General features: G+C 39.9%; 1 protein-coding gene across 6 annotated transcripts in view; it reads right to left on the bottom strand.

Moving 5' to 3' along the window:
* The window catches only part of THSD7B (thrombospondin type 1 domain containing 7B), a 484,878-nt gene that overhangs the window by 235,828 nt on the left and 223,925 nt on the right, over positions 1–25,125 (bottom strand). For 5 of the 6 annotated variants that reach the window (XR_013774988.1, XM_079311745.1, XM_079311747.1 and 2 more), the window contains 2 exons: positions 7,263–7,356; positions 4,975–5,148 (listed from right to left, as the gene is read on the bottom strand). Coding sequence is in view for 5 of the 6 variants with exons in the window: in XM_079311745.1 (XP_079167871.1) it covers positions 4,975–5,113 (139 nt within the window). In the remaining variant the exon portion in view is untranslated. Of the gene's footprint in view, positions 1–4,974; positions 5,149–7,262; positions 7,357–24,657; positions 24,744–25,125 lie in introns of those variants that run through there. The other variant, XM_079311748.1, reaches the window with a different exon arrangement.

The following is a 25,125-nucleotide window of genomic DNA, read 5'->3' as shown; positions in this document are numbered from 1 at the left end:
CATAAATACATTAGCAGCAATGACCAAAAGAAAAATTACTTAAATTAAAGAGTAGTCTTGCTCAAGAACAGATGCACAAACGGATCAAGAATAAAGTTAAAGGTAAAAATAAGAAGATTTATCATTTTAGAAGAACTTTTCATTATCAGGTTTATGGCAGTGTCCTGGTTAGTTTGAGAACAGAACTTAACAGGTTTTTTTAAAGCTACTAATTGCTTCTGCTGTCAATACTACAAGACTGTAATCTACAACCCAAAAATGTGACTTCTCTTGCAACTTCTTAGCATAGTGAAGATCCTTTGAGTCATACAAAGCTGGATTAAAGCAAGGCTAAATTTCCACTTGAAAGTTTCAGCATTTAAAACTCCATCCACCAAGGCAGCATAAGAACAGCCCCCTATTAGAATGTTTTAGCACACAATGAGAAGTTTGGAAGCATCAGTCAAACACATCAGAGACCTTCCAGACACCACACAAAGACCACTAAAAAACCATTTGTGCTTCATTCATGAGCTCTTGTGCTATCACACAGAAATAATTTCATTTAGGACAGATAATCACTCTTCGTTTTGTCCAGCTTTCAGGAAAACTTCACTTGTTGCAGAGCTATTTTTGAGTCTCCTTTCAGCAGATTTGAGCTCTGCTCTCCTCTGAAGACCTGGACTCCTTTTAACATTTGGTGTACGTAGGTAAAAGCTTGTCTTTTAAGCCATAAGGTCAGAGGCACTTCCAAACCAGCACTTGACCTTCCTGAAATTACAATCTTGAGAAAGGGCATTTTGTGGTGGTATTATCAGAGAACAGAGAACAAAAGACCCTTTTTCATCATAGCCAGGGCTGGCTCACCCACATTCACTGGTGCTTCAAAGGTTCCTCCACATTAGAAGTTGTTCTCTGAAAAGTTCATTTTGTCCCTTTTCCATTACAGATTGTTTCTGAAGAACGACTAAAGATCAAAATCCATTTGCTAACCCTATTTTAAGGACGACTTTCAAATACAGGGAGTAACTCCAAATTAAAGTTTCTATATGCTCACCTCAGGCAGGAGTACTTACAGCTCACACACCTGGCTCCCAAAAGCCCACGAACTCCAGACGTTTAATGGTCTCTTCCTCAGGTAAAAATCTCTCTGCTGTGATCAGAATCATTACAAACCCATTTCCCAGTCTGATACCTCACTTTCAGTGCTCTTCCACTCGTATCAGGGAGCATGTCCCTGCTGGGCTAAATAGCCATCCTGATACATTTTTTCTAGAGAAGGAAAACTCACTGGGACACAACATCTGGGTTTCTAAGAGCCTCCTTCTTCCCTTCCATAGCTGACAGAGGATTATTTCCATCACAGACGGTTCTTTTAACCATGATTAAAGAACCATTTTTCTAAAAATCAGGGCATTTTTATCCTAGAAAACAACGTTTTTACAATATGTCCCTCAATAAAAAAATAGAGCCACGCCATTGCTTTAGCTCTGAGAACCCTTTATGGGCCATGTCTCTTATATTTACATTCTGTTTGCATTTTGGGGGAAACAGCACATGCCTGAGGTGCAGTTCATGGAGGAGCTGAAGACACAAGAAGTGAAGGGGAGCCAGAAACCTTGAGTATCTGGAAAGAGCCATTCCAGCACATTATAATCCTAATTATCAGCCCCTTCCCATAAAGCACTCAAAATATTTGCATGTATCTTACACTTAATTCTGATTTTGGACCTAAATTTTAGAACTTCACCCAAAAAAAAAAAAAACCCAAAACAACTAGAATTATGCTGTGGACTCAGGTACATGTCAATATTCTATACACAGTTTTAAAATCCTGCAAGGCCATCACTAAAACACAGGCATACTGGCATTGCAGAAATTCCAGGAACTCTTAGGACTACTCAAGTGTTGGAGAAAATTAACATGGTGAAATATGCAAATTGCTAATTGGCAACTGCATTAAATACTACTAATTTACAAGAATTTGGGTCCAATTAAATTTAGCAAGTGTGAGAAAATTATTCAGCTATTTGATGTTGCTGAGTAATTTAGCTGATATGATTATTGCTTTCATGTTTAGTGGCCACTAAATGAGTATCTGACAAGAAATGCCTGGAAACCAGAAGATACAGGGTACAGATATTAATTTACAAGTTCTAGAAGCCAAAAGCTCCAAATAAATGGTTTTAGGACAGGGCACAAACAAACAACATGCAAGTGACAGCCTCTGAACAGCTGAGGGAAGAATTTGTATAAAATACCTCACACTGCCAAGTCCTCATGTTTTAGAATTACAAGGCTTAGGGTTTTTTAGATGCAGTGATTTCAGCACTGTTGTCTTCCCCTAGACCAAGACCACCAAGCACAGCATGAAAATGTACAAGTCTTCATTAGACAGTGTCAAGGATCTATCTGAAAAAACTCTGTGCTATAAACTCCAGCAATGAGATGATTTTTTCCTTTTCCCCAGCCCCATCCATATTAAGGATGCCTCCCTGGATTTGTGTGTGCTAGGAAAATTTATTTCAGTACATATAAATTCATTTTCATAAAGCCAGAGCTTTCAGTAGCATAATCTTATTTAATTATAAAGCATGACATTTCAATAAGAAGTTGAATTTCTCCTCAGCAGGTAAGGAACTTGCCATGCTTACAACAGACACTTCAAGATTTAAAAACAGAACAGATCATCCCCTTTCTCATTATGGATTGCTCATTTCTCATCAGATTGTTTTATTAAAGAAAAGGACAACAGCTGCAAATTTTTCTTTCTATTGGAATGGATCTGCCCAGCTTTTATTTTAAAAATTACTTAATTTTAAGTTCATGGTGCTGTGTTTATATTCGCTTTTTATTATTTTGTATTGGGCACAAAAGTCCTTAAACTATAGGATGATTTTTTTAACAAATATTATACAAGCCACAGTTCTCATCAGGTCAAGATCTCCATGACCTACATCCCAGAGTTATTTTATTATTAATGTCTTGCCACAAGGGGTTATGTTAACCCTTCTACTTCCCCAGATCTACCTGTTCCATTTAAGTCACCACCCCTTTCTTCCCAAAACACTTCTTTTTAATCTTCTGAAACACACACCTTTGTGATTAATCCTACCTGAGAAACCTTTTCCGTTAAAGCATGGAAATGCTTATGAAATGAAGCCACATATGCCACCCTACCCACTGAGTTATTTCTTAGGACAACTGAAACAACACAAGATTCAGGATTTAGAAATGCTGATGCTTCACTACTACTGCAGAGGAAACAGGGGCTTCACAAATTATACTCAGTTTCTCAGCAAAACAAAATGTTTTGGGTGAACATACTATTCATTTCAACCTGGAATGAAACATTTGGGGCTTAGATGTAACTTGTATCTAACTTTCAACAAAACACTTCAATGGGGGAAAAGAAACCAGAGAGGGGTAATGTTTACAAACATTGGAGAAAAGTCTTTTTTCCTCAGTCAGGACAATACATTTAGCTGAAACTCACAAGGTATTTTCATTTGGAATACATATCAGTCAAACTTGTTTTCTACCTCATTACACTCCATAAGCAGAGAAAATACACCAAAATACTCTTAGGATTTAAAGTTTTTAAGATGACTCTCGAGAGCTCAGATATTTTTAATCCACTGTGGGAGTCACAAGAACTGACAATTTTTTCGTGCATCTGGAAGAGGAACCTTCACAACAAGCCCATTGTGGGGCTTTCAGAGAAATGGTGCCCACACAAACCTGGGCACCAAATTTTCTTCTAATTACACCTGCCCCAGATGCCTTTGAAGCATTGAAAGCTCCTTATTTTCAGCTGGAATCATCAAGTCAAATTAAAGTTTTATGATTTTCAATGCACAGCCCTAAAGACTGACAGTACAACACACTTTGGAACTGAAGAGAAAACAGCACTGAAGGCTCTAATTTGTCTTAAGAAAACAACTTTACCTTTCAAAGCTTGTTCAAAAATCATGTAAATAACAGTGAATTGGAGAAAAGACAGTCATTGTTTATTTCCTCCTCACTTCTTATGCTAGACAGTGCAAAGAAAAGTCTTTAGCAATACAGTAAATACAGTATCATGCTTTACTTTACCAGCCCTTCCCAACTTCCCAAACCAGCAGCCAGGCAAGAAGTTTGTGTTGATCCTATGAGAAGGACACAAGTTCTCCCTGAAAAATTGCTTCATTATTCCACTAATTCAGTCTATTACCGTATACAGAAATGCAATTAAAAAACAAATAACCAAAATACCAAAGAACCTCTTAAAAAAAACCCAAAAAACCAAAAAAACGGATCCTGGGCACTGAAACCCCTGGTTCAGTTTGGTATTTTTGATTAAGCACTTCAAGTGAACATTTCCCAAGTTTGCCAATCTTTCCATTTCACTGAACATTCTCTGCTGCTGTGTGTGGTGCTACAAAACAAGCATCCAGTGCACCATGATTGGCTCTGTGCAGCTGCACCAGCCCATCTGCCACCCACCCACTCCAGCACCAAGAGCTGTGCTGCTCCCAAAGCACCTGCACGGGTTTCACACCTTGTGCACATCCAGCCACTGCATGAGAGACAGAAATAATTCCCTAAATGTACCAATGCAATTGTAAATAGATAGACCAAGAGCATGGACTGCTGACTCAGTTCATCCTGAGAGATGATGGTGTGCCCCTTGAATACAAAAATTAAAAGAAAATTATTAAATATTTCCAAGAAAGCAACATTAGGATGATAATCCAGTAAAAATACTCTTAGATGACAAGCATTAAGCAGTCCAGAATTATACTCTGGGTGCATAATTGCAACAGACATGTAGATTACCAATGTCAAACACAGATTAAACCCTTCTATTTTTCAGAATTAAAAAAATTAGAATACAAGATATTATCAGACTTTTAAAATTTATTATTGAACTAAAACAGAATGGAGAAAGGGCAATCATACCATCCTTAAACACATCAAATATCTAGTAGAGAAGCTAACATATCTTTTTCCTACCTGTTTTCCAGACAAACTGGTGACCTCTCCTGGCTTCCAGATCAGCTGTTTGCAATATTAAGAAAACAAACAAAAGGAAGGGCTTCCCCAGGCTCTGCCATGCCCAATGAGGAGAAACCCAGTTCTGTTGTAGAAGCATAATTCAGATAATTCAGTCTCTTGTATTCTTTGGTCCTAGAATTAACAACAAAAACCAAAACCAAAAAAACAAACAAACAAAAAAAAAAAAACAAACAAAAAAAAAAAAGCAAAATTAAAATTAAAAAAAAAAAAAAAAAACAAACACAAAAAAAGAAAAGGCTTGTTAAAATATTTAAACCACCAAGGCAACAGGCTCAGCCTAAAGATAAGTTGGTGGCCACTGCAGATTTACCAGTCCCTGAGTGCCAGATTTGGTGAGGACAAGTCTGTTACAGGTGCTTTATTGGGAGAGGGAGGAAAGAAAAGGAGGAGGGGAAGAGAGAGGGGAAGGGCCAGCTCCCAGAGGAACTGCAGTCCCATCCTGCAAAGCCACTGTAAATGCTTTTAGCAGCTCTTGAGAAGAAATCTGCCAGTGCCAATAAATGGCAAGGGATCCAGCAGCAGTGTGTGGTGTCCCTTCTTTTCTCTCTCCAGCTTTAGCAGGATTCTTATCTTGATATAGGCAGACTAAACCAAAGTGAGAATGAATTCCCTGTACAAAATTCAGCTCCAAATCCTGACCCCACTGGACACTTAAGACCCAGGCCTGGAAGTTTTAGCTCCAAACCTTGTGCAAACATGGGATACACAAGAGCAACACCAGAAATGCAGAAGGGAAGTGGGGAAATGAGGGTTGCTTATTAGCACATGATGGACCAGCTTGAAAGGGAAAGCTAGACACTAGACAGGCATTTCTAAGGAATTTGGGACACTCATACAATCCCTTTGAGCTCCAGGTCAGCAACCAGTTACTCCAGAGAGGTCTCTATGACTAAGAGATTTTAATTAAGCTCCCCAACACTTCAGACAAATACCAGAGGCACATTGTGAATGAGACAGGAGTGGATCAAATCCTGCTGCTACAGCAGTTTTTGACCACACAATTCATTAAAATTATCACTGAGTGGTGCTGGAAGCAAGGAGGAATGTTTCTTTGGGTCTTCCATACAGAGCAGGAGACCAACTCCTAAATGCCAGCTTCAGCAAACACTCACTTTGTTTATATACTACAGAACAGCTCCAAACTGCAGATTAAGAAATTCATACAACAAAATAAAATCTTCAAAATTCCAATTCACTCTAGTAATTCCAATCTCTGTGTCTCTCATTCCACAAGATGACCAACTAGACACCTAGGCAGATTTTACATGAGTTTCAGGATATTTTGGATTCATCCATATTCAGGTGGAAACAATTTAGAAATCTCAAAAAACATTTGTAGTACTTCCACATCAAACAAGTTTCTGATGTAAATTTGCATATTAATTTTTCTGATGCAACAGCTTTTGTATTTATACCATGTATTTACACCATGCTCAAATTCTTCACATAATTCTACTTATTAGTTTATAAGTAAATTAAGTAAAATTAGGTAAAATACCTAATTTATAGGTTAAAATGTTACATCCATACTTGCTTAAGGATGGAGATAACACCTGCCTTCAGATTTGTCTTCACAGGCATAATCTTGGTGATTTTCATTAAAATTATCAGATATTAGAAGTTCAGTCTAGAAAATTCTATTGCATTCCTAACCTTATGAAAAGCAACATTGTCATAGCACATAATACACAGCATCGTTCTTGATAAGAAACTGAAGATAAATTTGGACATTGTACACACTGAATATACAGTAGAGCTTTTAATTCCAGGCTGTATTCAAATTACTTTGAAACAGTTTCTATCATGATAAATTCATGCAATTACATTTAATCAGATATTGACTGACTGGAGTGGGAGATACAATGGTTTAGCTGGTTTAGCTCATCCTTGAGTTTCAGATGAACAGCATCTCATGCACAAGCCAAAAACCCATCAACCTGACCAAACACAGTAATGTGGGCAAGGGACCACGCTCATGCTTTGCTGGTGTCTTCTGGGTTAATTTTATTCAGAATTCACATTTAATTCAGAGTGCAACCCACCAACCCCAACACCCAGGCAAGGTAACACAGACCACAAGCGGCATCACAGGAAGCACACGAGCTCAGAAATCTTGAGCATCATTGAGAAATCCAACACAGCAGTGGAGCCTTGGGGTGTGGGGAAGAAGAACCCTCAGAAACCCTGCCAGTCAGCACTTTTTGCCCATCAGGAAGGCTGCTCACCTCACACAGAGGAGCTGAGGAGCAGCCACTCGCCCAGTGCCTTCAGCATCGCAGTCACCGCCTAGGACGGCCCCAGAGCAGAGTCACCGACTTTCTGCCAAGGGAAGCAGAGGAATTAGTGACACTGCTCCAGCACCAGCCTTGTGCTTCACCTACAAAAACAGGAAGGAAATTAGTTGGATGCTCAGATTTCAGCACTGGAGGGGAGCCACATGCCCAGGGCCAGACAATGCCATAAAAACATCACAACCCAAACAGGCGGGGGCGTGAAATGCGCGACTCAGGTAACAGCTGATAAAATGCTGAGATTTTTAATGAAGCACCAGCAGTGCTCATGAGCTGCTTTCTCACTGCACTGCCTTCATCTCAGCACTCAAAGGGTCAGCAAACAGCAGCACATCCCTGGGAGAAGCAGCCTCCTGCCCAAAACAAGGGTTTCCAGGGATGTTCATTCTTCGGGCATCACTACAAAGATACCTGGCTGCTGCTCCCCACGGAGCAAGAACAGAGATTACATTAAGTCAGAAAAAACAGAAATAAATTAGACACCATGACATTGATTCTAATCTCCTCCACCCCAGCAGTGCTCAATAGATTCCACTGATTTACACCCCAGCAAAGCACAATAAAAATGTGTCTGTGTATCTAGGTTTGTGTAACACAGTTTGGAATGGTAGCTGTTCTGTCCTGATACGATAAAAAATTATTGCACAGGCAACATATGCTATCTACAGAAACATGAATATATTATATTATGAAGGCCACCAACATTTCACATCAAATTTAGTTACATGATATCTCAGCTCCCAAATGTGCAGCATGGCTAACTGTAAACTGGCAAACACAGAGGAAAAAAAGGAGAAAGAAAAATGAGATTTATATTTTTAAAAATGATTGACTAGACATTAAATTCATGTAATTGTTTAAATATCATACAACCACAAAATGGTTTGGGTTGGAAGGGACTTTAAAGCTCATCTCATTGCAATTCCCTGCCATGGGCAGGACACATTCCACTATATCCCAGTTTGCTCCAAATCCCATCCAACCTGGCCTTGGACACTTCCAGGGATGGGGCAGCCACAGCTTCTCTAGGCAGTCTCTGCCAGGCCTCACCACCATCACATTAACATGCTATTCCCTAAATATATTCAAGGTATGTGGTTTTGTCCAAAAAAATATTTTGCCCCTCCAAAATTATCTGGCTTTAGTCAATACCCTTTATAATCCAGGCCTGGATTATAAATAGTTTGCACTAATTAAATAATGAAGTGTTGTTTCGATATTTGGAGGATTAGTCACAAGCATCCTTGTCATTTTGTTTGGTTTGTTTAGCAAAACAAGGATATCATGCATTAGCTGTAATGACTGGGAATATACAGGCAGTCTCCAAAAATACACGTGCAAGTTTTTTAATGATCATAACAAATTTACATTTTCTAATCCACTGCTAATTCTCTTAATGACAGGATTGAATAAAACTAGTTTTAAGAAGCAAACTTATTTTAGAAACCTGTATTTCTGCTGAAAGCATGCCATTCCAGTGAAAAAATGCTAGAAATAAGTAAACATGTTTACAGCTGACAAGTATCTTATTTCTGAAGTGATCAAAATTTAACTTAATTTTCAACTTCAATGGAATATCCAACAGCCAAAATCCAGTCTAATCCCTGTTTAGCTAGAGAGGGAAAAAAGCCTCTGGGAAACTTCTCCCATTTTCCAGCCACTGCTGAGCAGTCAAAGGCAGGTTCTTCCAAGTGACAGGCACTGTGCTAGTCCAAGACACATCAGAGTCCTCAAAATCATCCAACAATGAAAAATAAAAGACTGATGGCCCAAATTTGACTCTCCACTCTCACATAATGCACTGTTAAAGAAGGGACCTGCTGCTCTTTCTCCAGATTTCCACAGGAAAAGGGATTTCCCCAGTCCTGCTCCATTCCTGTGGTTTAGGCAAGCTCAGCCTGGCTCTGCTCCAACACGGATTTACAACATATTTTATACTGCTTTAGAAAAAGATCTATTTTAACTGATCCAGGCCTGAGACATGATTTCAGCCTTGTCATACATCAGTTCAGTTCCCCCTGACTTCACAGGAGTTGTGACCTTTCCCATCATGGGTAAATCTGACCTAGTTTTTGGTACGAGGTGGAATGCTGACAAGGACACCTGGGGTAGCTCTCTCAATCTAAAACACATTATGCAATTAGAATAATCCCAAATACTTTGAATAGCAACAACAAATAAGAAGAGGCATTACAGATGATATGTGTGGCTATAAATCATTTGGCAGGTGTCTAGCACATCATTAATTATGAATAAATTTTCTTAATACAAATGTAAGCATTAAATGTGCAACTGTTTGTCTATTACACACAAACCCATTTTGTGTGATATTCCAATATAATCTGGATGTTTATATCACACTCTTTATCTGAGGATAAAGTCTGCCTTGCCTGCTCAGAAAGCTGCTATCCAAAAAGCTAATTATGTTCTGTTCTAAAGCAGCAGAATGCCTGGCTTGTAGCAGCAAAGCCTGATCACCACAGACAAGAAGTGCTGACCATCCCTGGGGGAGGGATTTCCAAAAAAAAAAACAACAACAACACTAATGCTAGTGTTACAGGCATGAAGTTTAACAAAATAGAAGTGTTTGGACAATCACATATGCCAAACCAGAAACAGGGACACAAATGTAAGTACCTATGTGCCCAGTCTTTTATTTAATGGTAACACAGTTACACTAAACTTCCCTTACATTTCTATACCCAAAACATTTTTTTCCCTTGCACATTGCAAGGGAAACAGTCTTTTGGTGAAAGCAGAAGCACCCAAAGCTCTCTCCACTTCCAACTGTGTCAGAAACTTCCCGTGTAAAAAGTCACCTCAGGTCATGCTCCAACACTAATACTCAATTCTGCAAGTGCTCCCTATGCTTTCAGCAGAGTGACTTTGCATATATGAGAATGGTAGCTTGATTTTCTATACCTCTCCTGCCTCACCTCCAAGTCTTATCTAAGGATATTTGCTCTTCTTCCAGGAGCATTTGAGAAAATCCTGGTTAAAAACACAGAGAGCGAATGAGTGAATTTACACATCAGGGTGACAACTGCCTGACAGCACTTTTGTCCTAAGTAGTCACTTCTTGGAAATGCAAACATTAATCCCCACAGCTCTCTGATAATTTGCTACAACAACTGTAAGAGTAAATAATGCCTGAAAAAGTATTTAGTGTTCACACCTCTTCGTGGAGAAGGTAATTCCAAACAATGAGCAGACAGTCTCAACCAGCCTGCTCTGGGTGGGAGGAAAGCCTGCACAACCTCCAAATCAGTACAGCTCAACAGAAATTTCATAGTCCATCTTCAAAGAGAAACTTCAGCAATCTTCCTCAGCACTCCATTGCTGGAAAGCTCAGTAAGTCATCACTATCATATCAGTTATCTTTGAAAGTTTGAGTATTTTTGAGCTGTCTGCAGCCAAAACAGTAAAAATCTATTAATGATTTTCCTTTATTCTTCTATTCAATTGCATCCAATTCTTATTCCAAAACTATAGAAAATCCTGGAAATTAAAAGCAAGCATATGAAACTACTGTACTGTCAATTAATTGGTTCTTAACTGACATCAACTTGTTTGGGGTAAAAAACACGAATCCTAAGTTTTCCTGCTTCAGTCTCTGTACATCCTAAAAATGCAACAAAAGCAGGTTTGAATTTAGAAGCTTAATTATAAACTTAGCTAAGTGGATTATAATGAAAGATGTTCCAGCAAGGGAGCTCAGACTGATGCATTATGACTACATTAAAGAAAACACCAGAGAATAGACTTTCCATCAGTAGAACAACTTTAATTACAGCAGTGCTGGAGCAGAACTGCTCTGTTAAACAATGCTGCTCTTACTCCTCCTTCACTCTGAGTACTTCCAATGGACTCCACGGGAACACACTTGACTTTCAAGGATATAAAGTGAATGTGGTTTGCAGACTCTTCCCAAGAAGCTGGTTCAGGAGATCAGGTAAATACAGCTAAAACTTGGTTCATTTGCACACAAACACGAGCGATCTACACCCTCACAGAAGGGCAGGAGACTCCCAAGCCCAGGGTTCAGGTACCATCCTGATTCTCCCCAGCCCTCACTGAGAGCAGAGAAATGATGCTCCACACCCAAGATCTCCCCAGCACCTCCCTCCACAAGCTGCATTCAGTGTGACCAGTGCCCAAGTGAAATCTGAGTCCTGGATATCTCAGTGGGATTTAAGAGCCACCGACCTTTTGGTGCTTTTGGTGTTGTATTTTAGCACTCAGAGTAGGGTAATTTACCTTCACAAATGTTCTTCAAGCCATTATCATACCCCTTGCAGCAGGAACAAGTACAGAGCAATTAAGATCAAAATGCTCAAGACTGTCAATAGGCTTCTCTGGTGAACTCAGGCATTGATTTTTTTCTGAGCAGCAAAACACAGAAAGTGTCCAACAACTTTTAAGTAACCTTTTCAGGCTGCTCAAGCACTTTTATATATTTAATTAAATACAAACAAAAAGGCTGTAGAAACTCAAACCAAACATCTCATCACCTTAGAAACTTACCAGGTCCCATTTTTGGGGGGATAAATAATTTTGGGGAGTTATTTTATCTAGGTTATGTATACAGTCATTGTACATTACAGCTGAATGCCTCATGCCAGGCTTCTCAACCAGCACAGCAGAACACAGCCTGGAATAACTCAGTGATTCCTTCACACTATAGCACATCCTTTCTGTAACAACAAAACTTTATAGCTCCGAGGGACAAAAAAGTTTCTTTTTGTTTATTTCTCAATGGATAGAGAAAAGTTTGAGTCTATTATCAATACACTGCTCTGCTGTAGCTTTTATCATTGGCAATGGATGAATTGAAGGTCCTTTGAAACTCAGCTATATCTAAGAATTGCTGTCACAGTTGCACAGATCTTGGATTACTGTTAAATTGCAATTAAACAAAGGCAAAGGGAGCTGGCACTACTTCCAACACTATTTCAGTAAATTCTATTGCAAGTTTTTGTTCAAAGAGGATTACTCTCACTTCACTGGCAAAGCATTGCATATAATGCACATTCAGCAGTATAATACTGTTTGAAAACTAGTATTTGAAATTATTTTCCTTTAAAAGGCAAACCTGGAAACCAAACTCAGTAGAGAGCCATGTCCCTACTTTAGCAGCAGGACCATTCACATGGAAAACAACAGAAAGGTTCAAAGTCACCAATTACAAGGCAGCAGAGTTTCAAAAAAAGAATAAACAACCTCATAACCTTTGCTGCTGGAACAATGGCAGATTTCCTGAGCATTCCCATTAAAGTGCTTTCAGTTCAGAAATTAAATTGCTTTACTGCAGTGATTTTCTTCTGCATTCTGATATTACTTTATATTATTTGACATTAGTACACCATCACAGGCTGTAGGTCAGGGGTTTTTTCTCTCCTCACTGGAATATGGCCACCATGTAGAGTTTATCAATCTTAAACACAAGGTCAGAATAATACAATCAAGTACCACAGGCATATGAGCTCAGCAAAGACTTGGGCTCTGCTTAGCAGGGAAGGACCATCTGCTTCCCTGCCACAGCTGAAGCTGATCTCCAATTTAAATTGTTATATTCTGCACTTCCACACATCAACCAGAGCAACTGGGTGCATGCACACACCCAAACCCCTGACCAAAGTAACAACTGCAAATAGGCAGGAAAACCATTTTAGCCTGTAAATCAGTTCTGGGGAGAGTATGTGGGGTTCAGTTTTTCACTTCTAAACTCTGGTGACTTTGGCTAAAATAGCCAGCCAAACATGCAGAGGCCACCTTCAATATACCTCTTAAATGTATAATTTTCCTTCTGCTGCAACACACACACTAAGAATAATTTCCACAAGATCTGTACCTCTATTTGTAGGTAGTCATTACTATTTTTCCATTTGCCCTACCTAGCTGTAGCCCATACCCAAATGAGCTAATAAGAAGAGACACACACACACATCCACAAGATAGATCCCATTTCAAAAAACTCATTTCCAAAGTGCTGAAATAAATGTTTATTCCAATGCATCCTCTGCCATCAGCTGTTTATTTCAGTGCACCAAAGAATAAACTTGTAGGAAAGGAGAAAATAAAGAGCACAATGCATGGCAAACTCTGAGGCACTCCAGGAACACACAGAGTTTATCAAGCCCTGACAATGTACCTCTTCATTTCCTATTGAACATCATCCATTAAGTCTCCTATAACCAAGGCTTCATCATTTCTACAGAATAATATCCTGTATAAGTCAGGTCCCATATCACAATATGTATTTTAAATAATTATAGCTGGAATTGTTAAAATAAATTAATCAAAAAATACTTTCTGATTCCTTAATACTGATGCATTAATTTTCCTTCTATTTACTTTGCAACATTGATGCCAGCTGGCCCAGGCAGACAGTATAATAAAAGGGTTAAGAAAAAGCTATATTGCTTAAATAAAAATATAAGGAGACAATGACAGCTAAAAACACAAAACCCCACCAAATATTGGTATAAAGAACCTCTAAAAATTGCTTCCTGAGCACACAGACAGATGTGTACACACTGTACTCCAAACTCAGGTTTTACTGATTGCCACACAGACTTCAAGTCACCAAGAGCAACACAGTGCAGTGGTATAAGGCTTGTTCTCAAAAGCAGAATCTGCTTTTTAGTGGAGTTCATTTCCAAAAATGCACCAGCTGCCCCTTTCAGCAAATCCTTCACTCTGCCTCATCAGGGACCCCATGGAAGGTCTCCAGACCTTTTCCCTGCCATGGCAGTGTGCAGAATAACCTGCCTCTGCAGAGCACCCAGAGCCAGGGGCACACCAGCACTTGCCATCCCCTGCTCCAGAGGGGAGGAACACCAGGCACATGCTCTGGCCCTGGGATGTGTGCCCCAAACTCAGGCATTCCCAGGCAAGAGCTGCAGAACCAGGGGTAAAACTGGTTCTTCCTATCAAAATCCATTCATAATACCTGCACATTTACTTAAAAGGGAACCTGTTTTCAACCCAGGATTAACTATGCACGACAGCAACAAAGAACTCCAAATTGTCATACAGGCAGTTAGAAAGAATGACACTACTTTTAAAGCACTTGGAGCAACCAGCTGAGTAAAATCACAATTCTGGTCAGGAATTCTGAGATTTTGCTACCTTTCCCATTCCCATTTCTTTTCCCTTGCTGCTGGCCATAGCCCCTCACTGGATTTTATCATGTAGGAAAGTCTAATCTCTTAAAGGTGAAAAATACATTTACCCTGAACACAATATAATACAATTTGCCAGGGAGCCCTGACACTGCCACAGTATTGATACAAAAAAATAATCAGAATTATTTGAACTGCTAAAAGACCTCATTGTGACATTGTTTAAGCAAGGTCAATTGCCTGTGCAGGTTGTTCTTACCAGAGTTCACGTTACATCACTGGTCCCATCATCCTGACCTTCCCTGCTGTCATCCCCATCACAGTTCAATTAACACAGGAGTCCTGCAGTGGCTTGATGAGCATCTGCTGCCTCTACCCGGCAGTAATTCAATAAGGACACGCCATAGGAGGAGATAATGAGAAGTCAGCCCAGTTGTTCTGTCTCCCTCCAGGAGAGCAGATGAGTTTGGTTTATGGGAAAGAGCGTGACCTATGAAAATTATCAGTTAATTTTATATTTCAGAGCTTCAACACACAACTTAGAGTGTTGTCTGGTTTCTCTGGTGGTGCTGCCCACAAGGATCCAGAACCACTGCTCCTGGTGAGTCCCTGATTAGCAACCCTTCCCACACCATAAGGATTCATCTTTCTGAATTTTCTCTCTGCCTGTTCCACCAAGGGAATGGTTTCTATTCATGCATTCAGCAGTGGTTGGTTTGAATTAAAAAATTAAACACCTGAGCAAAAAAATGGGCCAAAACTACTACTGGAGTAATTCAGGCAGAATGAAATTCACACAAACATCAAATCCAGATGAAATGCTTCCACAAAACCAAATCTCCTACACTAGTGTCAGCCTGGGTCTTCTCTCCCTGCCTCAAAGGACACACTGGTGCCCAAATTTTGTTTCTCCCTCCATTTCCTTCTGCACCTTTCCAGCAGAGACTTCCCTTAACTTCCACCAATCCTCTGCCCATCTCCTGCTGCTTTAGGAACATCTATTCCATCAGCAAATACTCAGAGCCACCTACAGTCCCCTCATCTCCTATTCCATCACTGGATGCCACAGGGACTGTGTCTGAGGAATATGGATCCACGTGGATTTATTTTTGCTTAGTGATTGTCGTGTCTGTATGAGTTTTGCAGCTTTATTTCAACAATCTTATTCACTGAAATAGGACATTAATTTGATTTCAAATGCAATTTTATATGTCTCTTTAATATCATTAAGGCATAGATTTACTGAAGATGATAAGCATGAGAGGAGAAAAAAGGAAGATGTATTTCCTCCCTGAGTTCTGCAAAGTGATCAGTGAACCACAGTGAATTTACACCGCTGCCCATTCCCACAGCTCCACGTTCACAGCTTCATTAGAGCCACATCCTTTCCCATCACACAATTGCCTGCACTGCCCCAAAGATGCTTGCCTGCTCTGATCACTCTTTCCTGTGAGTACAGCCATCAGGGCAGCTCATTCCTCACTCCCAGGACAAGACAGGTTGGCACATCCCTGCCTCAGTCCAACCTTCTGCTCAGAGCAGGACCAGGCAGCTGCTGAATCACACAAGACACTTGACATTGTCCCACATATTTTCTGTTTTGTTTCTGCTCCCACCACGGAGCTCAGTCTGCCAAGCTGATGCAAACTGGCATGAGGTCTGAAATTGTGCTTCCTCCTGCCCAAGTCCCACAGCCAGGACTTTCCCCACCTCAGCACCATTCTCCTTTCTCCATCCAGTTCTGCCATCCCTTTCCTCACCAGTGTCATCACTGGCTGCACATCTCCTCCTGAGCACCTTGTCCTTAATCCTCAAATCCTTTCTATCCTTTGCCCTTAATTCTTTCCCATACTAAACTAGTAGATTTCTTCCAAAAGGCAACAGATATATTTTTATTACATCTACCTCCTTTTCTCAGCTTGTTTTCTTATCCCTCTTCTCACCCTACAGCATTTTGTTCCTCTCTTCACAAACCCTTTGTTCACTGCATTTCCCTCCTATTTTCCATTTCCCTGGGAGTCATTTTCATGACTCTCACATATTTTTCTATATTGTTTTTTGCCTTTTTTTTTTCCCCCTTGGAGAACACTTGGAGAGGAAACACTAGACACACTGCATTACATCCAAAAGAGAATACTATAACAATTTTACAGTTACAAATAATCACTGTTTAAGAAATCCTGGAATTAAGGTTGCCTTGCAGGAATGTATTAAGATAGTCAGGTTTCGTGATTACATCTATTTTTACCATATTACTAAAGTCTATATTAAAATGCAATTTAAATCTATCTTTGACTTCTTTTGCTTTTATCTATTCATCACACTTGCTTTCAACCCTCTCTTAAAGCCTTACTCATACTTCTCTTTGAAACAGGCAGAAAGTGCCTGTAAATCCAATAACTGCAATTATAGAATATGTTATTTACTTCACTCTTAGCAGTTCTGTGCACCATTAAAAAAATGCTTTTTATTTAAATATGTTAGGTTAAATAACTCAAAATTTGATAACCACAGTATGGACTAGTTTCCATCTGGTTAAAGAAAGAATAGACATGGCCTATGCAACAAATGCTACCAGAGAAGTTAGTCATGTTCACTGGCTATTTTGTTTTAAGCTGCATGTCAGTCTTAACAGCAAATTAAAAGAGTTATACAGCATATATATAGCTATATATAGTCAGTCATACATGACACACCTATAAGCTGCAAGTGAGTAAAATAAACCACACTTTCAGAAGGATGGACTTGCATTTTGTCCACTGAAGTTTGGGATGGTTACAGCAAAACATGTTCAAAAACACATTTGTCATACTAGCCAAGGTAAACTCATCAGACTTTTGCAGGTTAATGTATTTCCCAGCTCATTTTTTACACTTTTCCCAATTAGTTGAATTAACAAGTCAATTAATACATAAAGCCTTCTGTAAAAGCACACCCAGATGGATGTTTACCAGACTTCAGCCTTCTTTTCCACGTGTTTCAGAATTTAAATAAAAATTGAGCCAACCTTCAGGAGAAATCAGTGCTGGCAGAAACTCTCTTTGTGGGTTCACACTAAGAGAGATTAACAGCTTTGCAGTGAAAAAGCTGTGCTTACACCTGAATAAAATCTTCTTGCTAACTGAAAGTATTTAGGAGGGTTTTTTTAAATACTCTCAGTATCAAAACCACTCTACATTATTACATTCCTCCAGCATGTTCTTCCTTCAGAAAGATGGGAGTCTGAACTAAATACAGGACTTGATAGCAGCAGTAATCCAATATATCTGATTACATAAACAAATCTAAAATTAAATTAGAACTTAAATGGCAGAAATAAATATACTGCAAGCCCTGGGCATTTCTTTAAAAATTGGCCTGTCAGGCAATATTTGGCAGAGGGAGTACAAGAGATAGGTCATAATTTTATGGATATTTGTTTTCCTTTATGTGGTAAAACTAGCAGGGAACTGGGTTATAACTAGAGTTAAAACTCCACTTACTATGTAATTTTTACTCAGTAACTGAGTCCTTTTTTAAAGGACTGCAATTGCTCTGAGTTATACAAAAAGATTGATCTGTAGAAAGTGGAAAATGTCTCCTGTCCTACTTTCAACAGTGGGATTTTGTCATGCCAGCAATTGTTTCATAGGATCATTTCAACTCTATGATAAAGGGAAAAAAAAACCAGAGGATTTTTTGTCCTGTGGGAACAATTTCCTCTGAATTACAGGAAAACACATATTTGCAAATACAAATACACTTAAAGTCATGGGCTGTGCTTTTCCTCTATTTGTTACTTTTCCTGCTAAGCAAATTTAGCAGTGATTTGGATTTGGTGTTAATGAATGCCAAAAGCAACTTGGCATCCCCTTGCCAAGGACCTCTGTAAACTGCAGCTCAGCAAAACAAGACAATCTTCTTATCATGTGTAAGAGCTCAATTAAATCATCATTTTAACATAATCCTATTTAGTGGCTCTCACATTTTCTGTCCTAATGCTAGTGATGCTAATGGCTTAAAAAAAAACCAAGGAAAATAAATATACAGAGGCAGAAGAGACAGAAGACAGGAAAATGCAGCTTCTGTTTCAGTGAAGATCATTTGATGGTGGAAAAAACCAAAACAGCAAACCAGAACCAAAGAACCCCCAACTCAGAAGCATGGAAACAGCTTGCACAGAAAGCAAAACCCAACAGTCTTCCTGGACCCCACCCCAATCTTTCAAACAAAATCCAACTGTGAGTTGAGAAAAACTGCTCCAACCAAAGACTTCCATGCAATTTTCCAAAGTTTGCCTGCTTCCATCTGCAATATCTACTTGGAGGTCAACACCTTGCTAAGGGAATCAATGACTATTACAACAAATATTCAAAAAAACCACACAAGAGGGCTCCAGAACCCCCCTGAAATGCACAAAGCTTTTCATGCAGAAGCAACTAATCTCCCAGAGTACTATGGAAATTGGCTAAGCTTAAAAGTTGCATTTAAAATTATCCTCAATATCCATTACAAAAGACAGGCACCTACCCACTGATAAATTAGCAATTGTAATAAGGGACTGTAAGGCTAAGGGTAAATTGATTGTTGTTCCTAATTTTCCCTTTATTTGAATCCAAAACTCTCCAAATTGCAAGAAATAAAAGTAAAGGCGAGAGGGTTAGCAAAAAGCTTTTGACTGAATATAAAACATCTAAAAATAGTGCTTCAGTGCATTTCCATATGCTGGAAGCAGCAGTGAATATCATCTATATAAATCTATTCCTAGCAGAGGTTTTCAGCAGCATCCAAGACTTGAGAATCAATTGTAAATTTGTATTTAAGATTAATCAATAAGAAGAAGCACAAGACACACTTTAGACAATATGCAGCATTTAGCAGGCAGATAGAGCTATGCACCACATCATACAAAATAGATAGAGACATTATTACAAGCCATATATTTTTACTCTTAAGGAATTTATTTGGGAAGAACTTAACAAACTGCTTTTAGAAAATCTCTTGATGAGGTTTGTTAGCAATGTAAGGGTGCAGGGTGCACGAGGGTGATCCAGCTGTGGCTCCATGGGCAAGGCTGGAACCCACACACACACAAAGGAAGAGTTTCCCACAGATCCCTGTGATGTGCCAGCACCTCCAGCAGCTGAGGAGCTGCACTGGAATATCAATGCATACCTGCAGATGAAGGAGCTGTCACACCAGGGAGAAAGGAGGCAGGTCCATAATGACACAGAGCACAAGGAAGCTGCAGATCCCTGTGCCAAGCCCACCTTGAGAGGAGGAAAGCCAGGAGGACTCTCCAGCTCAGATCAATGCTGCCAGGCTCACTGAAGCAGCTGTCACTCTCAACACTCGACAGTCCACAAATCCCAGGAGTAAGTGACAGATGTCACCTCTCCCAGGAGTGAAATGATGATAGGATGCACTCAGGAACTGATGGCCAGCTCAGAGGTGTTTCTCTTCTTTGCTGGCAAGATTGATGTCTGGTGTATCAACAGGGGAACAGCACTTAATCCATGAGGGAACATTATATAGACACTGATAGCCTGTCTCAAACCAACAAGAGAAAGAAAAAGGGAGTTTTTCTCCTCTGTTTCTGGGTTAGGCCAATTGATATTAGATATTTGAATGATGACCCTGGGAAATTTTACCATCTCTACAAAATCTGTACCAGCATCAGAACTCAGTTGAGCAAAACCATCTCGTTGTGATGCCACTTTTGAAGTACACCAGGATCAGGGAGGCAGCAGGAGCCCAAAGCAGGACAGCAGCACTGTTCCAAAGGAAGATCCTTGCACCAGAGGCAGCAGGACTCTGACCTCTCATCACCTGAGATGGAACCTCTCGAGGCTTTTCAGGGGTGGAAGTGCAGTAAATGGACCAGCTCCAGTGAATCTCCCAAACATTTCCCTGCAGAGTTTTGTTATCTCTTGGCAGCCTAACACAACCTTGCCCTGCCATGCACACTCCACCAGCAAACACTGAACCTTAACATCGTCACTGATTTGAGACAGAACAGAGGTTTCAATTTTTGTGGTATTTCAGTGCAGACTTTTTGCACCCAAACTGATATACAGGCTCTGGAACACAGGGAAAACACTGCTCATTTCCTCTCCTCACATATTTGCTGCATTAAATATCATTGTTTATTAATGCACAACAATTTATAGAGAGAAATAAGTCAAAAGTACCGACCTGCCCTTTTGTCTCACATAGCATTTCTCATCAAAGAACCAGAGCTGCTCTCAGAGCTAAAAAAACCCATAATATTCTATGAAAACAGTTTTAATTAGGAATGAAGTTACAGGAATATAATTATTTCTTTTTGTATATATACACTTCTCTAAGTACCCTCATGCAAGTCTATACCTTAACAGCTCTTCAAACACACCCAACAGAATCTGTTCAACATCCATCCTTGTTTCCATTCCAATACAGAGAAGTTTCTGTAATTCAAAATCCATTCAAAGGTTGCTTGCTACTGTTTAATTAACTTCTGAACAAAGAGAGAGATACCTGTTTTCCTCCAAAATTTGTAATTTTATTTTCTCTAATAAATACTGACACTGTTTAAGCAGACCACTGTGCACATCCAGTCTCACCTCCTGCATTAAAAAGACCAAAGATTCTGAAAAAAGATCCTGATCCCCAAAGATCCTGAAAATACATCTATCCAGGCCAAAACTCTTACTGAAGCTATGATGTGGACTTAAAATACAAATATCACCTTGCTTTGAAAGTGTTAAAAGTAGAGAAATAAGAAATTGTGTATTTATGTAAATTCTTCTTGCAGTTAAGCATCATTTATAGCTATAAATTTGAATTTTAAAAGACCAAATTAACAAACAAACAGGTATGTAAGCACTGAACTCTCTCTCTTCTGTACCTTTCCATTCCAATACAGCAGTATGAGTCTGACAAAAGGAAAAAATGACTGGGGGAAGAAAAATAAATCATTCCAACCTTTTTAGCAATACCCTCAAAGGTGGCCAGTGATTTCAGGTGCCCCTTAAGGACACAGCAAATGGGCTGGGATTGCAGAAAGCAGGTGATGAGAAGCTCCAGAAGCCAGATTCTTTTACAGGCATCTTAGAGAAATGAAAAAGAAATGTATCCAAAATTATTCACATTACATAGACTATTGCAGGCTCTCTTCTGATTGCCTTAGGGGGGTTAAAACAGCAGCCTGTGAAAAATAAGTGTCTATCAGTCTCTTTGTGATTTCCAGACATGCTCAAAAAAAAGGTTATGCTTATATATAATCCTGACATGCCAAGTGTTATTTGGGGATTTAAAAAGACATTGTAAGGATCCTAATAAAAGCTATTATACATTGCTATAGGATATGAAAAATATTAAGACAGATTAAATTTAAAAAAAAAAAAAAAAACAGCTTGTGCAAACACCTAAAGCTTTTGTAAAAAGTGACACCCTTCTGAAAGGATCCAGTTCATAAGTCTGTGCTACAGGAAAAGAGACATTGAAAAGAAAGGAGAAAAACATACAAAAATTATGTCTAGACAGATTTGGTGCACACATTTCTTAATTAGTGTAATACATATGAATTTTTCATGATGAAAAATTCCATTTCTTTTAAAAAAGAAAATCAGTATGAATTAAAAGCTCTCACTAAATCTTTCTTTAAAAAGACTGCAAGGAGCACTAGATAAATCCTGTATCAAAGGAATTTATGCCATTTGATATGAAGTATTACAATACTGGACCTGAGTCTGCCATCTCTGAACTCAAATGAAATTTGTTAACATAATCCACTTCAAAAACAAGTTCCTTGCTTAAAATTCATTTCACTTTATTTCCAGAAGGAAAACTGCCTTTCTGGATAAAGCCCTGGAGCATGTAATGTATGCAGATGTGCAATCATATACATAAAATACTCATTAATGTACTTACTGAATGTGTTTATTAATAACCCCATTTCCCACAGCCTCTTAGAAATATCACAGCAAGAAAACACGTATGTATTGCAGCCAAGTGCAAAGATGGAAGAAAAAAATTCATCAGAAATCAAGTTCACACATTTGTTTAGCATGATTCCTCAGTGCTCCAGTGCCTCAAACAGAAAAGTGGCCTCTTCCATCTCAGGATGAGTTTCTGATGTAAAACAAAGTATTAAGAAAATTATCAAAATGAAATCTGAACAGTAGCTACCCATCCTCCTTGCTAAAAGTTATGGTCTCATTTTAGAAGCAATTAACTCAAGTACAATCCCACCAGAGAGAAAAATGTAAATCTTTATTTCCTTTATGGTTACCTAATTAAGAAGGTGTCTCATGGATGTGCTGAAGCCTGGATTTGTATGGATGCTCCCCAGATGCTTCCCTCCAGTTCCATCAGCTCACCAGGCTCCTTCTCACTCTCCACCCTCCAGAGGCAGCAGCAAGAGCTGGGATGCCCACCCCATCCCACCACACACGGGATGCTCAGCAGGCACAGCATGCACTGAGTTTGTGTCTGCTCCAGGCAGACACCAGCCCCCACTCCCACACAGAAATGGAATTGCCTTGGACACATCTACCACCATGAAATTTGGTTCAGACCACGCAGCAGAACACAGGCATGCACAGTCCAGGCTAAAAATAAAATTTAATAATACATTACACACAAGCTCATAATCAATTAGCATACATAATTTGGCAACACATTCTATATTATTTGATACAAAATTGATTGTCTGCAACTGGCACGGTACAAGACCTACAATTTAAATTAATCACTCCTACTACAACAAGAAAAAATTTTCCTCCATAAATATTCCCCTTACAGTGCACCACTACTTTGTTTCTTTTCCTTAAGGACCCAATCTATATATTGTGCTATTATATCAGAATCTCCTTTATCTCAGAAGAGGAAGTTTTGTCTCTTTCATGGTGGCAACATAAAGTGTGCAGATACCACCTTGAATGCATGCTAAGGGATGCTCAGAAACCCAACAGAAAATTAAAAGCACCTCAACACATCTTAATGATTTAAAAGAGCACAATGTGGGAAGGGGGTGGGGGGGGAATCACCCGATGTTTTGCATTAAAATATTCAGTACAAAACTGCAAGACAGGACTATGGCCTGAATGAGCTGCCAGCCCAAGGTCCAGAGCCCCACAGAGCCATAGAGGCACAGATGGTTTGAAATGACATCCACTTCTGGATCTGCTGGTGCAGGTGAGGCTCAACAGAGAAAAACCACTCCTGGGTACTGCTGGGGTGCAGAAGGAGCAGCAGCCAGAGCCCCCTGGACCCCTAAAGGCAGCTCTGGGGTGGGTGGTGTCACCTGGACCCCTGGAGCCTCCTCACTGAGGGGACTGCACAGATCCTGCTGCTGCCAGAGCAGAGCTCTCTGTGTGAGCCAAACCCAGATTTTGTCTCTGATTGCCCAAGCACAGCCTGCTCTGCAGCAGCTCTCCCACACCAAACCACTCTGCCTTTCTCCTCACAGCAGTTTAGCAGCACTCTGAAAATTGAATCATAAGGGCAGACAAATAATACAGCATGCACTGCAGCACCACCAGATCTTCCTGTCTTTTGAAAGAAACTTACTGCTGAAGCCTTAATTTGAGGGAATTGAAAGCCTCATAACAATTTATGTTGGATTAAGGCTCCTGCCCAGCTAAATGCCAATAGTGACAGTCCTAGATGAGTTCCCATCTCATGAACAACCACCAGCCACATGCTGACAGGCACATGCCAGAGCACATGTACTCTGCCTTCCCTCACTGCAGATTATACTCCTCAGGGGATGCAAAATCTCACAACCCAACTACACCAGCTGAGAACTACTGAATCTTCCAAGCACCTCCAGCAGCTGAGGGGCACCTCCACTCCTCTCAAAGTCTATGAGCACACCAGTTGCTTCAACTTGTGGGTGACATACATAAGAAAAATTAGCATCTCTCTGGAGGCATTCTTGAGATGGCCAGCTAAGCCAATTGCTGGAAGAACACTGGCTCACATCAGCTAGAACAGAAATCCTTCAGTCTCATCCATTCTTCCAAGTTCATATTAAAGTTCTTCCAACTTTTGAGAGTCCATAACCTTGGTGTGAGATGCCATTCTTCCTAAGGAATGAGCCATCCTTTGCAGCAGGATCTGCCCATCACCACTCCATCAGCAGCATCAGGCAGGGAACAAAGTGTCAGGCTGACACTTGTAAAGGTTTTGTGCTTAATGGTCACATTTCAAACGTGTCACAAAGGAAAAATATCAAAGTGTACCTGAAATTTTAGTCCATCTTTAGCTACAGATTGCTTCCACAGCATCTTGGAGTTACCAGCAGTGAAGATGAATTCAGCAGCACTTCTGTCCTGCAGAGCTCCATTACCAAACCAGCCCCTTCCCAGCACTGCCCAGATGCCTGAGCTGGACACGGGGCAGTGCTGGGGCTGAGCACCTGATGCTTCTTCCCCGGGGATGGAGCTGCCCAGAACAGCCCTGGCTTTTGTGTCCACTGTCTCTCTCTGATCAAAGCAAGGCTCCTCATCCTCACCTGAGCCTGCTGCTGAGACAGCTGTGCTGATCAGGAAACCTCCCATCCCCCCCTGGCAGAGCTGGATTACACAAATGCAAATGTTATACAAGAACAGCCTCTTCTCAGGCACTCTCACAAATGTAGGTATCTCTCCTTTTCCTTCTAGCTTTCTTCATTTCCATTTTACTTTTAATTTGCATACTTCTTCCAGCCT

This window comes from Erithacus rubecula (genome assembly GCF_903797595.1).
Source record: "Erithacus rubecula genome assembly, chromosome: 8".
NCBI lineage: Eukaryota > Metazoa > Chordata > Aves > Passeriformes > Muscicapidae > Erithacus > Erithacus rubecula.
This window is presented reverse-complemented; position numbering and strand designations above follow the sequence as displayed.